Source organism: Anomalospiza imberbis, chromosome 4 (assembly GCF_031753505.1).
Source record: "Anomalospiza imberbis isolate Cuckoo-Finch-1a 21T00152 chromosome 4, ASM3175350v1, whole genome shotgun sequence".
Lineage (NCBI taxonomy): Eukaryota > Metazoa > Chordata > Aves > Passeriformes > Viduidae > Anomalospiza > Anomalospiza imberbis.
This window is the reverse complement of record NC_089684.1, coordinates 36,165,515-36,185,915: the sequence shown is the minus strand read 5'-3', so window position 1 is coordinate 36,185,915 and position 20,401 is coordinate 36,165,515. Positions and strand designations below refer to the sequence as shown.

Sequence of the window (20,401 nt, the reverse complement as noted above, 5' to 3'; positions counted from 1 at the left end):
AAGAAAGGCAATGAAGGCATCAGCACGGTCACTCCAGCGTAGCTCAGATGCCAGCAACCTTTATTTGGCACATGCTCCTTAGCTAAGGCAGTTCTTGCCCCTGCCACCCATTCCTGGCAGCTCTCCTGTTGGAAAGGATGAATGCTGTGACAACAGCCTCTTCAGGGCTGCTTGCAGCTTCTTGGTAGGGCTGGCAGTTGCTGGGCCTTCTCCTCAGCGTTCCAACAGACCCATCTGCACACCCTTGCTGAAGGAAACAGAAGAAAGTCCCTCAGTTCTGTGGCTGGGCAGAAGGGCTCCCAACGCCCCTACGCCTGGCTCAGGCTGGTAGTCGCTGGCAGTGCTGCCGAGGCCATCCCGCTGCTCTAGAGAGCCTGTTGTGGGCCCTGGCTCCACCTCACTTACTCTTACAGTACTTTCCTGGAGAACTGAGACTCTGCCTGCCCCTCCGAGACGCTCTGCCCCATCTCCTTCAGCTTCTTGGCGTAGGCCTTTCTCAAGAGGTGGGAAGGGCAATAAGGATCCTCAAACACGTAGGGGCAGGAGGTCTGCAAAGGCAGATGAGGCTCCCCTAAAGCACTGCCATCAATAGCTGGGGCTCCTCTCAAAGCTCCAGCCAAAGTGCATGCCTTGCAAGGCCTGGCTCAGGGCTCATGAGGCAGAGAGGGCACAAAGCAAACAGCCCGTGACACAGCTGGCTGCACGCTCCAGCGTGGAGCCTCAGGGACAATTCCTCCTGCAGGGTAGCGGGCAGACAGAAGACCCCTGTCCAGCCCCCAGCCATGGCACCACTGCTGTGCTACGACACCTTCCCTGCTTCCCTGACACTGAGCAGAAAGGCAAAATGTCCTTTTCCTGGGGGCTGTGCGGGGCATGCCATACCTGTCCTCGTTCAGCGATCGCTCGGTTTCCAAAGTATTTGCGATACACTTCAGCTTCCACCTCACGGCGCTTGGATACCAGCAGCAGCTGGAGCTCTCTTTCTTCCTTCTCAGTGTAGAGGGGGTGCCTCCTCTGAAGGCCATGCCACACATGCAGCGTTAGCCACCTCGAGCTTGGGCAGGGCAGGAGGGCTGGGACCATGTGCAGCTCTTGCTGCCTCTCCTGCCCTGGCCCAGAGCCCAAGCCATGACACAGGATTGGTAAAACCCTAGGATATACCTACCGCTTTTGAGGGCCGGGAAGTACTTGCAGAGACCTTCAACCCCTGCTGAACTGCAGATATGGGGTGCTTCAGCATCATCTGGGTCTTCTCCTGGATTACAGGCAGGTACCTAAAAAGGACAGCCAGCAGTCTGAGCTTGTGGGAGCCAAGTGTGAGCTTGCATCTGTGGGATTGCAGCCTGTCCTCTGACACCATCCAGCAGTTCAGTAGAAGGACCATGTGTCCAGCAGGACAGTATCTCCAGGGTTGTTTGGCATCAGCACACGCACTCCAGACAAGGTAATCATCACCCATTATCAAGTGATAATGAGGATGTGCCCTCAGCCACACCACTCCTCTACAAGGCTCACCCGCCGTGGCCACCTTCCTTGTCTCTAGTGTGATCCATGTCCATCGACTGCTGACTGGCCTGAGAAACCCTCCGCCGAGCCAGGAACACTGGATCCAGCACACTTACTACAAACAGGAGGCAAGAGAAGAGCACACAATCTTTGAGGTCATGTGAGACAGCACGGGTGGCAGAGCTGCATAGTCATGCTACACAAGGCTTACTGAAAATCCTTGCCACTCCTAGGAGTCACAGTTCCAGGCAGGCCCTTTTCTTTTGCCCACACTGGATTTGCTCCAGAACTGAACTCCCACCAAGCCACCCACCGCCCCTGGGCATGGTTTTTCTCATCTCCCTCTTATACCTTTCCAGCAGAAGGGACCCACCAGTGAGAAGACCTGGGAGGTACTGAGGAATCCCAGGGGCCTGCTGGGGAAATTGGGTTGTAGGTGCTCCCCACAGCTCAAAGCCTCTTCCAGAAAAGATTCCCCTACAGTGACCTCAGACGACACATGATCCCTGCCAGCACTCAGCTGGGACATACCTCTGCGACAGCCCCCACCCCAAGGTGCTGACTCTCTTCTGGGCTTCAGGGAAACCAGCGGGGCCAATGGCTGGTGCGGGGTCTTGGCTACAAAACTGGAAACAAGAAGGCACCAGCTGAGTAAAGCTGGGGCAGCACGATTTCTTGGAGGCTGACACACATTTTGGGGGGGGTACTGCCTAATCCTTGGAGCACAGAATGCACATGCTGTCCTTGCTGCCTGCACAGACCCTCTTGCCTCTCTTGGGACACATTGAAAGCAGAATGGCCACTTCGTCTGCAACCTCCAAAGCCAGGAAGGAGTGAGCAGTAGAGAGGGAAGCTCTCCTGTAAAATGGCTGCACTTGCCCAAGTTTGGCAGGAGCCTTCCAAGTTTGGAAAGGAGCCTTGGCAGGAGGGTAGCCCCAAAACAGTGTCTGAGCAGGTGCTTGACGAGGTGAGTGTTGTAGCAGCCATCCTGCTCACCTTGGCAGCATGACAACCTCATCTTGACTGACCCGACTAAAATTGTTTTGGCCTGGAAAGGCAACAATGGTCATCATGTTGGGGTCCTGGAAGGGAACAGCAGTAGATCAGCAGAAATCCAGAACATGTGCTGGTTGCTCAGAATGGCAGCAAACCACCTGGGTGCACAAAGACACAAAGGCTGCTTCTCAGAAAGCCTCACACACCTTCTCCCTTGATGTCATTAGCCCCTCCCTCAAAAGGGCTGAGGCACTCCTGAGACTTGGACTAGCTCACTAGGAGTGTGCCTAGGCTGAGTGGCAAGGCAGGTGACAACAGCCCAGACAAGGCAGCTGGAATGTTTTGACAGCGCATTGCCACAAAGCCGCGAGGAGGAATCCCACAGAAATGACAAGCTCACCTCGAGAAGGGCTTTCAGCATGTTTCCTGTTGTATCCATCTCCAGTAGGCAGCTATCGAAGAAGGTCATGCTGACCACTTTTGTTCGCACAGCAAGGATACCGATGCCCCTGAACGTGAATTCCACCTCTTTGTTGTCTCGGAGGGCTCCAGCAAAGCAAAGCAGGGTCTCCTGTACACACTGCTCCACAATTTCCTGGCGAAAGTGGGTGTTTGCAGTGATCTCTTCAAAGTCTGGCTGAACAACAGGTGTCTCATCTAGTGAACAAATACAAAGTAACGGCATCTCTCTCACCACCATTTCAGCCAACTCAGAAGCTAGAGGTCATCAGCACCCAGCTCTCAGGCAACACTGCCAGACAGTGCCCCCCTTTCTGCTTCATCCGCATCTCCAGAATGGACAGAGTGGACAGGAGGAAAGGCCAAGCAAAGCTCTGCCTCCTGCTGTGAGCAACCAGATGGAGCACACAGGAGCTGAGCAAATGAGACTGGCTCCACAGGGAGGAGCAGGGTGCTGGCATATCACACCTGTGCCCACACTCAGTACTTTGCAGGTTGGAAGAGTCTTTGCTATGTTAGAGGTGTTGGCACTGAGTCAAAATGCAAGGTCTGTATAAGGAAAGGCTCCCATCTTCTCACCAGGAGTTTTGGTTTCATCACTCTCAAGGTTGTAAAACATCTTCAGAGTCTTGCTCAGAATGAACATAGGCCTCTCAACAGGCAAAACTTTGCCCTCTCCCACACTGGCAAATGTTGGGACAACCACAAAACTCCCAACTCCAATCTCCACTGCCTGAAAACACAAGCAAGAGCAAGTGTTGGCAGGGCTGGCCAAAGGTAAGGAGGCTGCCAGATGACTTGCATAACGCTGGGGATGGCACTTTGAGCCTTGCTCCGGAGCCCCAGAGGGGCAGGATGAGGCACATGCAGGAGGCAAGACTCACCTTCTTCTTCAAGAGCTGTCTGTAGATGTGCCAAGACATTCTAGACCAGACTTTGCAGATTTCTGGAAAGCAAATGAAAGCCATACCATGCTCCGAAGTCAGCACAGGCCACCATCCCCCATGCTCCTATCCATGTAGGTGACAGTGGAGTGCTCTCAAGCTCTCCCTTGCTGTGAATAAGCATTCTCACTGACTGGGGTTGCCCAGCTTTATTCTTGACTGCCCTCAGGCTCAAAGCTTGCCCTGTGTCCAAGACAGGCCTGGAGAGGAAAGGGAGGCTGAATTTGCAAAGGTGATTTCCACTTTTAGACACTACCTGTGCCTGGAGGCCTGGGCTACTGTGGATGGATATAATGTGTATGTCTAAACACATACACAGTATGTACTTATATAATACATATTATTTATTTACATAATAAATAAATAAATAAATAGCCGGATGGCTGTGGAGCTAACCAAGGTTTGTTGGTATCAACACTCTGCAGGAAGGAAAAAAGGGGGCTAGAGGAAGGGGGCCATGTGGAAGCAGAGTATAACTTTTCTGGGACAAACATCCTTGTTCTAGATCCTGGAGATAAGCACAACACAGTACAGCACAAGAACAGGAAAGAGGTCAAGAAATGGGCATAGATATAGGGGGAATCAAGACCACCAAAACCACCCAAAGCCCTCTGACCCATTTCCTGAAAGGTGTGAAAGAACAGACTGCAAATGTTCTTTCAAAGAACAGACTGCAAATGTTCTTTCAACTAATTTCTGTAGAAAGCAAGAAACCTATCTATAAAAGGTACCCCTACCAAGCCTGGTCAGAGCCCCCAGGACCCTGGACTTACATCCATGTGCTTATAAAGCAGTAAGTCAGGGACTAACATAGACATTTCCATGCCAACTCTGTAATTTTTAAATACAACTTGGTGAGTTTTGTGGACCCTCTGATTTTTGTTGTTTCCTGCTGTTGTCTGATATTATAAGAGAAAAAAACCCTTGCAACACTGTTAAAATAGTTAAATAAAAAGCAGGCCTTTATTTGGAGGCTTCCAGGTGTCCCAGTGGTCACGGACACACCTGGCATCAGATTTCTACCATTTTATAAGGTTAGCAAATCATCATATCTAACAAACTTTGTCCAATTAGAAGAGCAGTTGGTTATGTAATTTTTCCTTGGACACTGCCCCATCAGAGTTGGTCCAGGGCTTCTTTGCTCCACTTCTTGTTGTGTCTTCTCAGATTCTGATTGGAAAACAAAATGTCCTTCTAGGTTCTCTTGAAAATAAGACTAAACAGTATTTCAGGAATCTGTTATGTGGTTAATTTATTATTCTAAAATCTAAGAGAAAGGGAGCTATATAGCTGTGTAATAGTAATCTATAGACCTACCTATACACAAAAAATATATAAAAAGCAAGTGATCTTTAGACATCACTTCTACCACACACATCTATGAATCTTAGGTGTTGCCTTCTCCTTAAGGGTGGGACATCACAGCTACCAAGGCACCTTTGAGCTCCAAGGCACAACAAAGCAGGGCTCTCTCCTTGCAGCAGTCTGTACCCTCCAGAAGGGTCCCACCTATGGCTCCAGCTTCAGGCTTTCCACAGCTTGTCTCCATGTGATCCTGGCACTGACAGTGCTCCTGCAAGGGACCCCTGGGGTCTTACCTATGGTGCTGAGCTCCTTGAGGACTGGGAACTCCTCTGGCTCCACAGTGTTATAAAGCAGGTACTTATGCATCTTTGCCCTGCTGCACTGCAACAGCTGGGGAAGAGGTGCTTTTCCTGCAACAAAACCCCCCTGCTCCTCTCCTGCTCCTCAACACTTCTCAAGCAGTGTCTCCAATGCTCTGCCAACAGCCTCCTTTCATCTCCTGGCAACAGGACAGGACCTGCGTGGCAGAATGCGGGTGACAGCAGTCCTGGTGTCACCCAGACTTCTCCGGAGACAGTGGTCCAGGGACACTGTATGGAGCAGGAGCTGTCGCTGTGGGTGTTCCACTGTGACATCATGCCATGGGACACAGGACTGCATGGAACCTGCCACCACACAGCCTCACCCACATTTAGCTTCGGCATTAGCAGGGCAGCCCCAGTGGGCACCCCAGGCTGCTGCACTGATGGTCCTGCCTACACACCTCAACTCATCCTCCCTGGCTGGCTACGAAGAAGGTGCTGAAATTAGTGCTGAAAGGCTTTGAGCATGCAGAATAGGGCTGGAGAGGTCCTCAGGTCACAAGAGAAATTAACCCTACTCAAAGGACATTCATCCCCTTCTATGCACCCCAATTTACCACCCCAGACAGGGACTGATAACCATCTGCAGGTGATGTAAGAAATCACCTTCTCTGAGACAGGAATTTTGTTTGGCCATCAGATTGTCATTTTCTGCTACTCACTCTAGTGACATTATCCCAATTCACTGTTCAGGTAAACAAAGCACAGCTGAAACCCTGGTGGATAATTTTCACCTAGCCATAAGTCAGGCCCAAGAACATTTGTCCTCACATTGCTTCCCACATGAAACTGACTGTCAGGCTCCTTCATGGCTCAGGTGATTGCCCACCCACTGATTCTGCTCCAACACTGGCCAGACACAAAAATAAATGAAAACCCATGTGTGGGCATGTATAACTCAGCCACTGAGTCTGGTGTACCAGGTTTGAAGGAACATGGACATCGTGGCTGTTGTTATCAGGTAGAATGTAAATAGCTACCATGAGTTGATGGCCACTCCAGATTTATTCCTTTTAATACAGACAAACTAACCTTAACTTCTGGTTCTTTATTTTCAAACTTTGACCAGCTCCTTTATTTAATGATACATGATTTTAAAATACTGTTCATGAAAATTTCTCAAGTTTCCATAATACCTTGAGGGTGCCTTCTCATTAACATTTCTTAAACTTGCCATAAAGGTGTGATTTATGGCTTTATTTCACAACTACTCATTGGACAGATTTTGAATTTACCTAGACAGTCTCTGTGAGTAAATGTTATTCATGTACGTTAGTGGTTTCCAAGTCAGGCAATTAACTTACAAATATTTGCAGGCTCCTTCTCCATTTTTTTTCACAACATCATCAGGCACAGTATTAATATCCAGTACTGACATATTATCCTCTAATAAAATTTCTATTGCCTTCTAGGGTTAATAATGAACACAGCAGGGACAAAATCAGTATCACTGTATTAACTATCATTAAATAAGGTGTCTAAGCATTAGCATCATAGCAAGTGAAAAATTTGGTGTATATAAAAAATTTGTATTAATCTATTTAGGTCATTCAAATTCTAACTTTAACATTAAGCCTTGGATTTTGAAATTAGCAACGTGCAAACACATTGTGCGTGATCAATTAAACTGAACTCCACTATTTCACATAACTGCAGGAACTATGAAAACCAGAACTAAATTTCGTTTCAGTCAGTTTCAAACAGGTATTTTAGGGTTTTTTTTTTCCTTAATGAAAATAGTTGTCTGGATCAATTGATTTTCAGTATGAAATTCTTTTAAGAATTTGATCCTACAGCATATATCTATGCAATCAAAATACTTAGAGTCATCAAGCCTGAGGCATGTATTATGGCAGATCCCCACATGCTCAGACCAGGGAAGTCACCTGAGCATACCCCTAATCCCATCTAAATTATGCTGGGAAAAAGGAAAAAGGGCATTGTTAATGCCTCTTCTCCCAGTATAGACTCTGGATATAAACAAAAGCATGAGTCCATAAGTTGGACAGGGTAAACATAACCAAAACTTAGATGATGCCTGTGCATGGTTTTTCCTGCACCCTTTTCTGTTAGAAGATTGATGATGGGAAGAGAGGCTCCATGTGAGCACTGATTAACTTCAAAATGCACAAGTCTGCATGGTTCTGGTCTGAGAAATTTTATTTATAGATGACCCCTACTTGGGAAAACCCGCTACCTGCTCATACTGCTGCAAAAGACTGCATCCACTCTGTTTCTAAGAGTAATCCTGCTGTTCCCAATGTGAACCACATACCAACACCATCATTAATATTAGTTGGCTTTATTAGCAGTTTGAGCTAATAAGTCTATGGGCTTAGAAAGCATGGCCTCCTAAGGCAGGCCTCTTCAGTAAAAACAGAGGTGAGACAGCAGAGAAATACAGTGAGACTTTGTTAGCAGCTTCATCATATGTGTGTTATATGGATTGGAAGTACAGGTGAAATACACAGAGTAATAAAATAAAACTTCCAAGGATTAATCTAACCATCCTGTATGCTTAACATATTTTCACATACACAATTAAAATGAAATAGTTTCATAAGCATCACAATTTATCTTCTCACACAAATGAGAATAAAATTAATTTTAAATGTGTCAGAAGCTAATTTTTTCCTCCTTCAGACTGAAATAGGGCTGTGGACTTTTTGAACAAAGGCACTTACAGTGAATACCTGCAAGTATCTCTAAGCACTTGCATTTCTCATTTCCATCTTTATTTTTCTCCTTCTTCCTCAAAGCATTTAAAATCTTCCTTTTGCTGGAAGGCCTGTGGGGAATAGTCAGAGGGAGTTGTGAGAGACAATGAGGTCCGGAGGTGAACTAGCTTCCCCTGGGTCCTTGGTCAGTATTTTCTCCATGGTACTCCTGGTGGTGCTGTGCTTCTGGTAAACCTTTTTTTTTGTTTCAGCAAACACTGCTGGCACATGGTAATACTGTTTCCATTGCTCAAAAGCTTGAAGGCAGCAAGTGACAGAGCAAGAGGACCCAGTCTTAAGCTGCGCCAAGGCAAATATAGGCTGGATATCAGGAGAACGTTTTTTACAGAAAGGGTGATAAAGTTCTGGAATGGTCTGCCTGAGGAATTGGTGGAGTCACCATCCCTGGATGTGTTTAAAAAGAGACTGGATGTGGCACTGAGTGCCATGGTTTAGTTGTGGTGGTTTTAGGGCATGGGTTTGACTCAATGATCTTAAAGCTCTCTTCCAACCTTGTGATTCTGAGTGTGAATCCAGGTTTGTGCCTCTGTCGAAGGGCTGACTCACTCTGCTCACTTTCACCTTGACTGACCTAGCCCCATTTCGTCTGGAAGAGTCAAGCTGCACTTTAGGTAAGTGCAGCTAAACTGGGGAGAGGATAACTCTGTTTCTGGATCTCCACTCAATTAATCTGTTCCTGGACTGTCAGTGATAATAATTCTCCAAGAATTACCGATTAAGTCATACACTTAAAATTATTTTCTAAAGCCTCCTATTGTCATCTGAGAGCTTTGATGTTGACTCTTGCTATTACAGATCCTTACTGTTCAGCATCATCACATCCAAAATATGGATTTTGGTTTTGTTTGTTCATTCACAGGACTGTAAATGTAGTGAAGGAATTACTACTTCATATTCCACTTCTTATTTGCTAGAACTTCCCTTACCGAATTTTCCCTCTGAGACTTTTGCAAACTTCTGTTTCTTTATTCTTTCATGGTATTTTCTGCAATTTTTCCCATCTTCATCATTACTACTGAAACTATTCATTGTCTTTCCCTTTCAATTTTGTAAAAAACCTGAAATTCCCTCTCCCCATCTCCCACACTGTTTAAGGGCTTTCACTTCTGGTTTGTATCAGATGGGCTAAAGCTCTAATGTTTTGCTTTGCTAAATCCTAATTAAACTTCTGGCCCACATACAAATGATGCCTATTACCTCTGTGGCAGCTATTTCTTTTGACTAATCTAGACATACTCATTTTTCTATATATTTTGTACTAAAGGAAATTGTCTTTAGAGATGAGAAACTTTGCTCTTCAAACAATTAATCAGTGAATATCATGCAGAGATGTAATCTGCTTTCATATAGGCCTCCCAGCATCAATCCCAGATGAGGAAATTTCTGCTATGTATCAATCAGATGACTATTTAAGACCATTTGACCAAGATAGGACATATATATTCAGATTAAAAAAAATAAATAAATGAATAGACAAAATAAAACAAAACAAAATAAAACAAACAAAAGCCAAAAAAAGAAACAAAACAAACCCAAAAAAACAAGGGGAAAATTAATGCTGATGTAAAGCCAGCTAGTTAAACTGTATTCTTGCTATACAGCCACCATAGGCCAATCCCTGCAGTTTCCAGATGTTTATTACAGGATATGCCTGGATAAATCTTCTTTCATAAAAGCTCTTTGACACAAAGACATTAAACTTTAAGTACCTTAACACAATAGTGAACCTCTAAAAAGGGATTTACTTTAACTTTTTATATACAAAAACAGCTGGAAAGGGAACAGAATGACAATGAACTAAAACAGTACTTACAGACAACCACTTAGTAAATCTCCACCTTCTTCTCCTTTAGGCACAAAAGAGAATTCCATCAGCACCATTTATACAATAGTCCTGTTAAGCTTAACATTTTCTAAAAGATTAAGGGACTGATCAAAAGAACACTGAAATCACTGGAAATCTTGCTATTTTACTTGAACAACTTTGAATCAGGTCCATACTGACTCCATAAGAGTTACTGCTTATAAGAACTCAGATTAAATCTGGAGGAAAATAATGCTGGTTATAACCTCCATAAAAATACAATAAAAGGAACACATGCTTGCTTTCTATTTACTTTACTTCCCATATATTTTAAAAAAGGACATTTTCAGCATTTTGCTCCACAATATAATCAAATTAATTTGGTTTGAGGAAGTGAAATGAAGATAAGGCATAGAAGTTGTTTCCAATTCTGAGATTTATCATTATTCACAGTGAAAATAACTACTATTTTATCCCTCAGTTTCATACTGAAACAAAAATTATTTGCCAAAAAATTGGGGTGAGAATGTGACACACTTTTTGTTTCCAGAAAATGTTCTCTGTGTTGCCAGATCCAGAGTCCCGGTTCTGCATTTTGTCCATGTTCCAGTTACCTACAGGCTTTTCATCATCATTTGACATGTTCACAAAATGCAAGATCAGACTTCTGTAACTGAGAGTTTTACTCCCACTTGTACACATGTGTGTGTGTGTGTTCATGTACCTACACTGTCGACCAAGGCTAAAAAATGAATATAGCATCAAACATTAAAACCAAGAAACATGACTCCAGAACATTTTAACTACAATGGATACTGCTTGGATACTGATCATTCCTAATTTCAGGCAAGGCTTCTATTGTTTTGCTGTGAGTGACAGAGAAAATACTTTTTTTTGGTCCCTGTTTTTCATTTTTCATGAGAAAAATGAAAAACAAAGCCCAAAAAGTCATGATCAAAGAACGGTTGTCAACTGGCTGACAAACACACAGAGATTTGTAGGACAAATTAAGCCATGGCTACAAGCAGAAGCTCATCATCCCCTCCCAAAAAAAACACACCAAAAAAAAAAAAAAAAAAAAAAAAAAAAAAAAAACTGTGTCAAAAACTCCAGTGATTTAACTGGGACTAGAACAGATGTCAAAGTCTCAATGCTTTTATAGCCAAAAATGTTAAACCACTACATAATTTTTTTTTACCACTCTCACAGACTGAAAGCTATTATTGCTTAATGCCACACTTGGCAACCAAATGGTACAAAGAAAACCTCTATTCTAACTTCACAAATATTTCAATAAATTTTTTGTAGGCTTTTTAGATGGCTAAGATATTATTAGCATCTTCCATACATAGATAGATAGATCATAGACATGCTATATCAGCACCCAGCAATAACAAACTGGACAAGCTGCTTCAGGTTCCAGATTATCAGACAGTCACAGTCTTAGCAGATTAGGCAAATTAAGCAATATGGAATATCTACTGACTTCTTACACCTCAAGACAGATGGCAGCTACAATCCAGTATACAGGGAATGAGCAGTGCAACTGCCACTACAAAATCAATTTCTCTTTGTATTCTGAAGACATTTGAAGAAGCCAAATGTGTTTATATCAGGCTGTATTTTGGCATGGCCACAGAATTTTTGATGCAGCACTGAAAGCTCTAACACTGCATTTTTCATACTGCCAAACCACACCGAGTTACTGCAAAAATCTCCCAAATTTCTGCTTTTAGGATGCCCAAAGCACACATTTCTGCTTCTATCCCATTTCAGTAGGGAAGCTTAAAGAGAAACTTTCTCAGAGTAGGCTCACGTGCTATAATGAAGTCCAATTCCTGTATGGAATCTTTTTCTTATGGACTTAATTCACTTTTTTTTCATAGGGGAGAAATATTATGCCCATTATACACATATAACGACCAAGGCAGTTCTTCTAAGTCACCACCACTAGCAAAGCAAGAGCACAATCCTGTCTTCTAACATTGGTACTACATCAAACAACAATTTCTGTCATTCCCTAAAAGCGCATAAGCTCTGGAACCCATTTTATTACATCAATCACCTCTAGAAATTTGCAGTATCACTTTATTACCCAGAAAGCTCATTTTGGCAGGAAAAAAAATACAGTTATATACATTTTTTTCCTAGCCCCATTTTTTATGATTTCTCAGATTAGTGTGCCAATCAAGGATTATTCTCCTTTTTCCTGCCGAGACCACAACACAAGGTGGTTATTTATTACCTGCTGAAAATTCTTAAAAGGGGCACTAAAATTTACAGTTTTATATATTGCAGTTCTGTAGATAAAGGACTTCTGATGATGCTATAATTTTCTGAATTCTGGTCAAGGATTTTCATTTAATATTCTTCAATACAATCCTGTAAACCCATATAGCTACATTGTTAAATCAATGTATACAATTATTATTTGGATTTTCTATCTTGACTTGCAATAAGAACTGCATTTCTGAAGCTATTTATCAGCACCTTGGTCATGCCATAAAGGCTATTTCTTCCTTCCTAATTGTGCTTTTGTTCCTTTCTGTGCTGAGGAAAATACAGCAAAGGGTCAAATGTCTATATACTTTCTTTCCAGCAATTTGAATGTTATAACCTCATTTCCTGGTCAGCTCCAGGTTCTTGGAAACTACACAGTGGTGGAAAGTGGGGGACACAAGTGCTCCCCAGATCCCTACTGCCCAGCATTACAGCAGCAAGGGAGAGCTGCAGACAACTTCCTAATACATCCTTCCAGGAAAAGCTTTTCCAATTCAAGCCAGCAGTAGAGCCCGACCAGTAAAAGCAGTAAGTTCTTCCAAAATATTCCCACTCTGCTCTTGACACTGCCTTTTACAGGAAGCAACGATCCTCTTTCACCAAGTTTCCCCCAATTACAGGGAAATCTATGAGAAGCACTGAAAGACAGCAAACTCTCAAATGCTTTTTAGAGCTAAGAAAATCCAAGCCTTCCTACAAGATTTCTGACAACTTCCCACTCTACCCTAAATCACATCTACATGGCTCATTCTTCTATTTAACACTTCCCACAACTTGAGTCCTTCCTGTCTTCACTTCCTTTCCCCTCCCTTTCCTGCAAATCTCATTACCTTCATGCTTAGCTCACACAGAGTTTTCACAGCACCCATGTGATATTTTTTCCCAACTGATCACTTCTTTAAGTCTGCTCTCAGCCTTCTGGAGACAGACACTCCCCTCCTGACTGCACAGCAGCGCACATTACCGCACGACAGCACGCTGCACCTCTACTTTGATGTGTAATAAGCACAGCTCCTCTTTTTGCGTGGACATTACACGGCTTGTTTGCAATCCAGCTGCTGCCACGCACAGCTGCAGGATTTGCCAGACCAGTCCTTCTCAAGCAGAAGCTGCTGCAGCTCGCAGCTTTCCGTGAGCGCAAAAGGCTGCTCTTGGGGAAATGATGCTCTCTCTCCCCGCGGCACCCCTGCCCTGCACCGCTCCCTGGCAGCCGGGAGGAGCAGCCACGATCCAGCTCTGTGCTGAGCAGGGTGACCCTGCCAGTCATGGTGGTAACATTTTGCTGTCTCGAGTGGCTGAGTTCATTAGCCTCTCCCGAGAGCTCAGGAGCGCACTGAAAAGACTTTCGCTAGAGAGAGGATCGGGTTTGTGCTGGCCATTGCTCCCGCTGAACTTCGTTGCAGCTACATTCCCCTCTCTCCCCGCTTGCACATCTTGCAGAACTATCATTCCTCTCCAAGCTCGACATCAAGGTTCATGTCATTACATGTAAGCATATGCATATGATTGTATATGCTTGTCTTGTTTCAAAAATATTTGCATAGTAAAGCCTGCAAAATGAGAAAACAACCAGTATTAAAGGAAGCAGGTGTGATTCAGCAGCTTGTTGTGGGCATAGCTTGTTGTGAGGAGACAGTCACATGTGGCTGCAGACTTCTTCAGAGCATATTGTGCCAACCCTCGACTTCCTTTAAAATCATAATCACCTCCGGAGCTCCTCTCACAATGCCCAAGTTCTTCCCAAGTATTCCCCCACTCACGACAAAATACATTTGGCAACACTGTTACAGCCTTTCTTAAAACCAAGGAATTGGGGCACGTGTTACACACCGTAACACACATGTTAAACACAGGGCATTCAACATCCTTAGCTGCAGGATCTTTCCTTTCCTTCCTTCTGCACTGGATACTGTACCAGAAGCCAAAGTGCTGCAGGTATGAACCAGCTCTGATTCAGCACCACTGCTCATGGTGTGCACTGATCAAACAGAAGATCTCTTGGGAAAGATTTTGTCCCAGAATACAGCGTCCCATGGGTACCTTTTGAGTGCCTCATTCCAATGCACAAAGTGCAGGAATGACAGACAGCAAAGAGGGATCTTTTAGTAATAGATCACTGTGATTACAGACTCACCAGAAACAACAACATCAGGAACTCTGAAATCCAACATTTCCCAAGTCTGCTTATGCAACTTGCATACTTTGCTAATCATGTTTCCAAAGTTTTGCTGAGTGAGGTGTATTGTCCCTGTGCCCTGTAGCTGTGAGATCCTGCTGATCAGAGCAACCTTGCAGCTCCTTGAGGCAGCGGCAGCCAGGCTGGCTCAGCCTCTGGAGATCCCACTGCTGCACAGACTTCTGGTGAGGGAGACAATCTTCTGGTTTGATTTTTAATTGAAAAACTGTAATTGTAGCAACACCAGGCCCCAACTTGCATAATGAATAGAGTGTGGACCACGGAAATCTATAGCACAGACTACTCCTACTTCATCTAATTAAGTAACAGCTCACAGGAGCTTTTCCATATGCAGATGTAAAGCCTGCTAATGAAAAGGGAAAGGAAACTAACTTTTGTTGTTGTTAGGCTGCAAGAACTTCAGAAGCTGCTGAAAAATCTGGTAGGGTATTTAGCTTTGTGGTTATAGCCTAGTTGTTTTTGCTTTTAAGTCTAAATGTGGGTGGGGTTTTTTTTTGTTTGTTTGGGCTTTTTGTTTGGTTTTGTTTTGTTTTATTTTTAAATTTTTCTCTCTTACCATTTGTTTTGCTGCAGTTATATTTTTATAGCTATTTCCCTATCCTTTAGTAATTGTGATCACCTTTTTCTGCTATTCTACGTTGTTCTATAAAGATGCTTTTCCTTTTCCACTTTCTCCTGCTGCCTTACAACCATCTAGAGTAGCAAGTGTATGGATAAGTGTTCACATGCTTCAGATCTACATCCAGCTCTGCAAAACCCTGGAAATAATTATTCGGAGAAAAACTGTTCATCCTCCACAGGAATTATGTGGAACATATGAACTTGCCCAGTTTCTGTCACAGTCCAGCCACTAAGCAGTTATGAGAGTAGGTGTCTAGCACAGATTTTTCAAAGACCAACTTATAAATTTCTGAGTGTGGAAGTGTTTCAAGGAACAGCTTCTGTGGAAGACATTTTGAGGACTTACCCCTTTGATATCTCTTCCTGAGAATGGCAACAAATATTCCTGAGACCTCCATCTGCTAAAGTCACTATTCCAAAGTGTGGAGGTGGTAAGATTTTGAATTGAGCACTGCAATTTTTTTTAACATAGACAAAAAAAAAAAAAAAAAAAAAAAAAAATCATTGTCCATTGCCTCATAAGTGACTAAACTGCTTTTGAAGTGGAACTTCCTCAATACTGAAATTGAGGTGGATAAGACTATGAAAAAGTTTTCCCTAGACAGATGCAATTTTAGGAGAAAAAGTAAGCACCTGAGCATATGATCTTACCAAGGGACGACTCAAAAAATACAGTCTTGAATATTGGTAGTGTAAGTAGCTCCACCTAGAATAGGTACAAAAATGCAGATTTGCACACTCTTCCAAAGTGACTACATAATTATAACATCACTTTTGTCATCTTGTTCCTTTTCCTTCCTAGTTGGTGCTATTGTTATCTGCTGCATAGTTGGCAAGATGACTCAGATGATAGAATTATGCTGGAAATTATATATACATGGAACACGGAGGCCCAAGAATGCAAATTCATTCGGGCAAACAATCTAGAATTTAGGGCTTTTTTGTATTTATTCTGTCAAGCACTAGAGTGTTATGTCTAAGAATAGAAGTTTTGTATTTGAACTACTGTTTTTAAGCTGAACCTCAAAACAAATTGTGCTTTAGTTCAAGGTTTGAACTTGCTGCTGAAAAGAAAATCAACAGTGCAATTTTCTTTATCATGAACAACTACATCTACCTATGCCTTTGAGTGTATTATAAGAAGCTTAACAGAGTCTCAAACAACTGGAGTTTTCCACTGTAGTTTTTGTCCTCATTTGCTCTGGTAATCATTCAAGCTTAGCAACATTGGTTGAATTCAGATACAGGTCAACTGTATTTTGATGAAGTTCAAGGAAATGGGTGCAGTTGATTGAGCAATACCATAAAAAAAGAAATTTATAGAGAGAAAAAAATATGATGCCTCTCCTGTAAAATGAGATCATATTTTGCTTTTCATCTGATTCCATACCATGTTTCTATATATGGATTAAACTATCTTTCTGAAAATTCTAGCTAGATGGTAAATAATTTGCCTTATTGGAGTCTTTTGTTAAGAAATATCTTCTGTGATGTTAGATACATGTCACATCTCCTCTGCAAGTAAACAGTTAAAATTCAGTATTTTTGACTGATCACCTTGTATAAAGTCATTTTCATTTGTTTATAATGTATATGCAGTACGACAATAAAAGTGGAGTTTAAAATTGCCAAATTTGTGACTATTACATTAATAGTAATGGGACATGAGACAAGCTTATAGGAATCACGCCAAATGTTAGTGTAAAGCCATGCATACAGAAACAACTGTTTTGAAGTGACCGGGACCTTGGCTGCTCTATCTGGACACTGCAAAAGGCCTGACTGATAGAAAATATTCAGAGCTTAACTGTGGAAAAAATAGTTTTATTCTATTTATTTCAATGCAGACTTGAATCAGCTAAAATCACAAGTCATTGAAACAGGCTGGGATTTTTTTTCTCTTTGTGATAAACATTATGATAGACTCTGAAAGCTGGAGAAGGCAGGATAATAGCAGCAGACTGTACCAATCTACTGTTTTGTGCTGAACAGCTTCTTGCTGCTTGAGTAGTCTCCCTGAAATGTGTATTGAATATTTGGAGGCAGGCAAAGAAAAGGAGGCAGAAGCTGGCCTTAAGAAACTCCTGTAGGATGCAGCCCCTGTCATTCTGTTCTAGACTCCTGGCACCTCCAGGAGAGGCTCCATCATATCTGATGACTAGTGTAATACAGAGCATATAATGAAGTCATACTTGAACATCGCGTATTAAAACAGCTGTCTGAGGTCATAAATACAACGAGCTGTTTTCATCACCAGGAGCACTCCCAGAAGTGTGAAGGTGATGATTAACATTGTATCTCTAGTTCTGCTTACATCTTCAACCTCGTGGCAGATGCTTGTCTCTGGGGTTGTTTAAAAACCATCAGAAAATGTCTTAATCACTGGTGACCCCTGCAAGATCTTTGGTGGCTTCTACATCGATCTGACATACAGAGTGCTCCTGAGGCAAACATGAAGACAGGCTTTCTTTATTGATTAGCCAGATTGTCTAGCCTTCCTGTTCTGTCTCCTCATTGGCAATTAAGAGAGAAATCCATTGAGGGAGTGATGGCAGTGAACCTTCCCCTCTGATACTTTAACCAGGCCTCTTAGTTAATTTGAGAAATTGTTCTGTATCGACCTCACTTTGAAGCAGGATTTCATCCTAAAGCCCCAACAGTAATACATATACATTTTCCTCTTAGGAAGCAAGCTTTTTCTAACCATAGCATCTTTTGTTTCTTATTTACAATCCTAATCCTATCACTGATTCCAGTAATCTTTCCTTCACCATTAGCTGTCATTTCCTTGAGGGAAAACCTGGATTTTTTTTTTTTTTTTTAACCAAGATAATTTGCATTAAAACAAGGAATAACAATCTAGGACATTTGAGGGACAAGAGAGGCCAATTCTTGATGTATTTTTAACATCCAGATAGTAAAGAGGCCACAGTGCTCCCCAGGCCGAAACCAAGAATGAACCTTGAATAGAACCTGAACATCATTTTGGTGACTCAACTAAACTAAGGGGATTAGCTTTCTACAACTTAAAACACAATTGTGCAGGTTAGGATAGTGATTGTTTATTCTAGAACCCAGCATATGGATGTTTCCTTACACATGTGACTCCTTTTGTGTCTGAGCAATGGAAAAGCTGTACTTGGCTAATGAGAAATGAAGCATTTCCTCACCTCTTCCCCAGTAATCACTTATTTAACCCCCTACCCCAAATGAATGCATTAATCCTTTATCTCCATCTTCCCCATCTCTGTTTTTTTGCCTCATGGAAGGTCAGGACTTGCTTGTCCTTCTTAATGTGAAAGTGATATTTTAGACTTGGAACCATTTAGGATAAATAATTGGGATTGTTCATAGCTTATGTCACCATGACTTCACTGCAACTCTGTGTTGAAAGAGAAAAAGAACTTGGCTGGGGCAGAGGGGATGCCCTGGCCTTGGGGTACCAGCACAGGCTGGACCTGGGGCTGAGCACCCTCGAGATCTGGCAGCTCTTCCCCCTCTTATGCACATGCATTCAGTTTTGTGTGTAGATGATTTCACCTTCCTACCATGCATGCGTTAAAAGCAAAAACTTCGTCTTGAAAATAATCCTTGAGATTTGGTAAATGGAGGTGCCAGGGAAGCTCTGTGTGAGCAGAAGTATGATTTATCATCTGTTCTCCTTGTTAGAAAGTGCCCCGTTGTACTCGGGGTGTCAAGGAGGATTTTGTCAGGGGGGAAAGGTTTGACTCACCCAGGTGCCATGCCCATCAGCACAGAGGATTTACAAACCTGGCATCCTCTCCTTCCATCTCCAAATCACAGCACAGAGTGAAACGCAGTGATATGAAAGATTATTCTTCATTTGGCAAAGTAATTGCCAAATTAAATTATACCAGATGGAAAAAACTAAAGGCCACGGTGTCAGGGGTCTGTCCATAGCCCTGGGCTTTAGGAAGAGGTAAATACACAGATCTCAGCTGGTGCTGCAGGGGGTACGTGTCCGGTGGAAAGCCGGCTCTCGGACTGTGCCGAATCGATACCTGTTATCGAAGGGAGCAGTGCACAGCGTTAGGGCCAACCCAGTGTTATTAGAAAATGATATATTGCACATTAGGATGGATAATTCATGTCGCCTTCATCGGCTCAGACCGTCGTGAAAATCCATAAATCATTTATCGTTCATGTATCGGCTAAGTGCGATTTGTCACTCGGCATTAGCGGGAGGGCGGCCGCGAATCCCTGCCGCTTCCCAGGCACTGCTCGGAGACCCAAAATGGAGACCCGGTTGAGCTTGGAATCGCGGGGCCAGATCGGATCCCCAGGCTGCAGGCCCCCGGGGAGTGCGGGAGGCGGCTCCCCCCGCGCCTGTACACGTGTATGGATATAAATATGTGTATGTTCCCGCGTGGCTGCTGCCCCCCGGATCACGCCGTCTCTGCAGGAGCCTCGCGTGGGTGTCGCGCCTCGAGCGCGTGTGGGGAGTGCACCGAGCCCGGGGATGTGTCCCCCCTCTACCTCGGGGGCTCCCTCCGGCCTGCAGAGGCGGACAGGGGCACGGGCACGGGCACGGACACTGAAACGGGCGGGCTCGGTCTCCCGGGTTTCGCCCGCTGCGCCCGGGCCGCCCGCGTTCCTCGAAGGCAGGAGAGGTGGCCGCTCCGGGCGCTCCGGCGGCGGGGAGAGAAGGGCTAGAGCCAGGCTGCTCCGGGTCTCGTTCAGTGCCGGGCAGCGGCCGCTTCCCTGTGGACATCCACCGGTCCCGCAGGCAGGAGAGGCACGATCTCCGCTGCCCGCGCCTGGAGCTAGCGGCAGCGGACGGGCAGGTGAGCGGCGGCGCTTCTGCATGGGAAGGGAAGGCAGCGAGGTCCCCGTCCGCATCCCCCCGCCGTCTGCCCGTTGGCAGCAGGAGCAGACGGGGCATTCTGACGAATTTTTTCAATTTTTCTGGAAAACACCCACCGGAATAGCCCCGCCGACTGTGGGTAGGGAGCCCAGGGGCGGGTAGGGAGCAACCCTGAAGGGGAGAACAGAATGCAATTTGGGGGAGAGTGGGCATCTCCCTGCCCGCCGAGCCGGCTGCCGCTTCCCTGTGACCCCCGCCCGCGGCGAGACGGCGCTGCAGGGCTGAGCAGAGAGGGACGGCAGGGCCGGGGGCCGGGCGCGGGTCCCGGCGCGGAGCGGAGCGGAGCGCGCTGTGTCCCCCGCGG

General features: G+C 44.4%; 1 protein-coding gene and 1 long non-coding RNA gene across 4 annotated transcripts; one reads left to right on the top strand and one right to left on the bottom strand.

The window, feature by feature from the left end:
* Positions 1-43: 43 nt before the first annotated feature.
* LOC137472602 (coiled-coil domain-containing protein 81-like) lies at positions 44-5,589 on the bottom strand. Of its 3 annotated transcripts, none has more exons than XM_068187885.1 (11): positions 5,504-5,589; positions 3,846-3,907; positions 3,541-3,694; positions 2,903-3,159; positions 2,503-2,588; positions 2,038-2,132; positions 1,516-1,621; positions 1,166-1,274; positions 883-1,014; positions 406-548; positions 44-247 (listed from the first exon to the last, which is right to left on the bottom strand). In XM_068187885.1, exons 1-10 carry the CDS (start codon positions 5,574-5,576, stop codon positions 408-410), a joined length of 1,215 nt encoding a protein of 404 aa, XP_068043986.1. In that variant the 5' UTR covers positions 5,577-5,589; the 3' UTR covers positions 44-247; positions 406-407. The 3 variants fall into 3 exon arrangements, with proteins under 3 accessions (XP_068043986.1, XP_068043987.1, XP_068043989.1); XM_068187886.1 differs by having other exon boundaries at positions 44-243; XM_068187888.1 differs by having other exon boundaries at positions 2,903-3,162; positions 3,547-3,694.
* A 182-nt stretch (positions 5,590-5,771) lies between these two features.
* LOC137472601 (uncharacterized) lies at positions 5,772-7,998 on the top strand. The gene is made up of 3 exons (XR_010998295.1): positions 5,772-6,007; positions 6,754-6,820; positions 7,742-7,998. It is a non-coding gene; the product is annotated as an uncharacterized lncRNA (long non-coding RNA).
* The last annotated feature ends 12,403 nt before the right edge of the window (positions 7,999-20,401 follow it).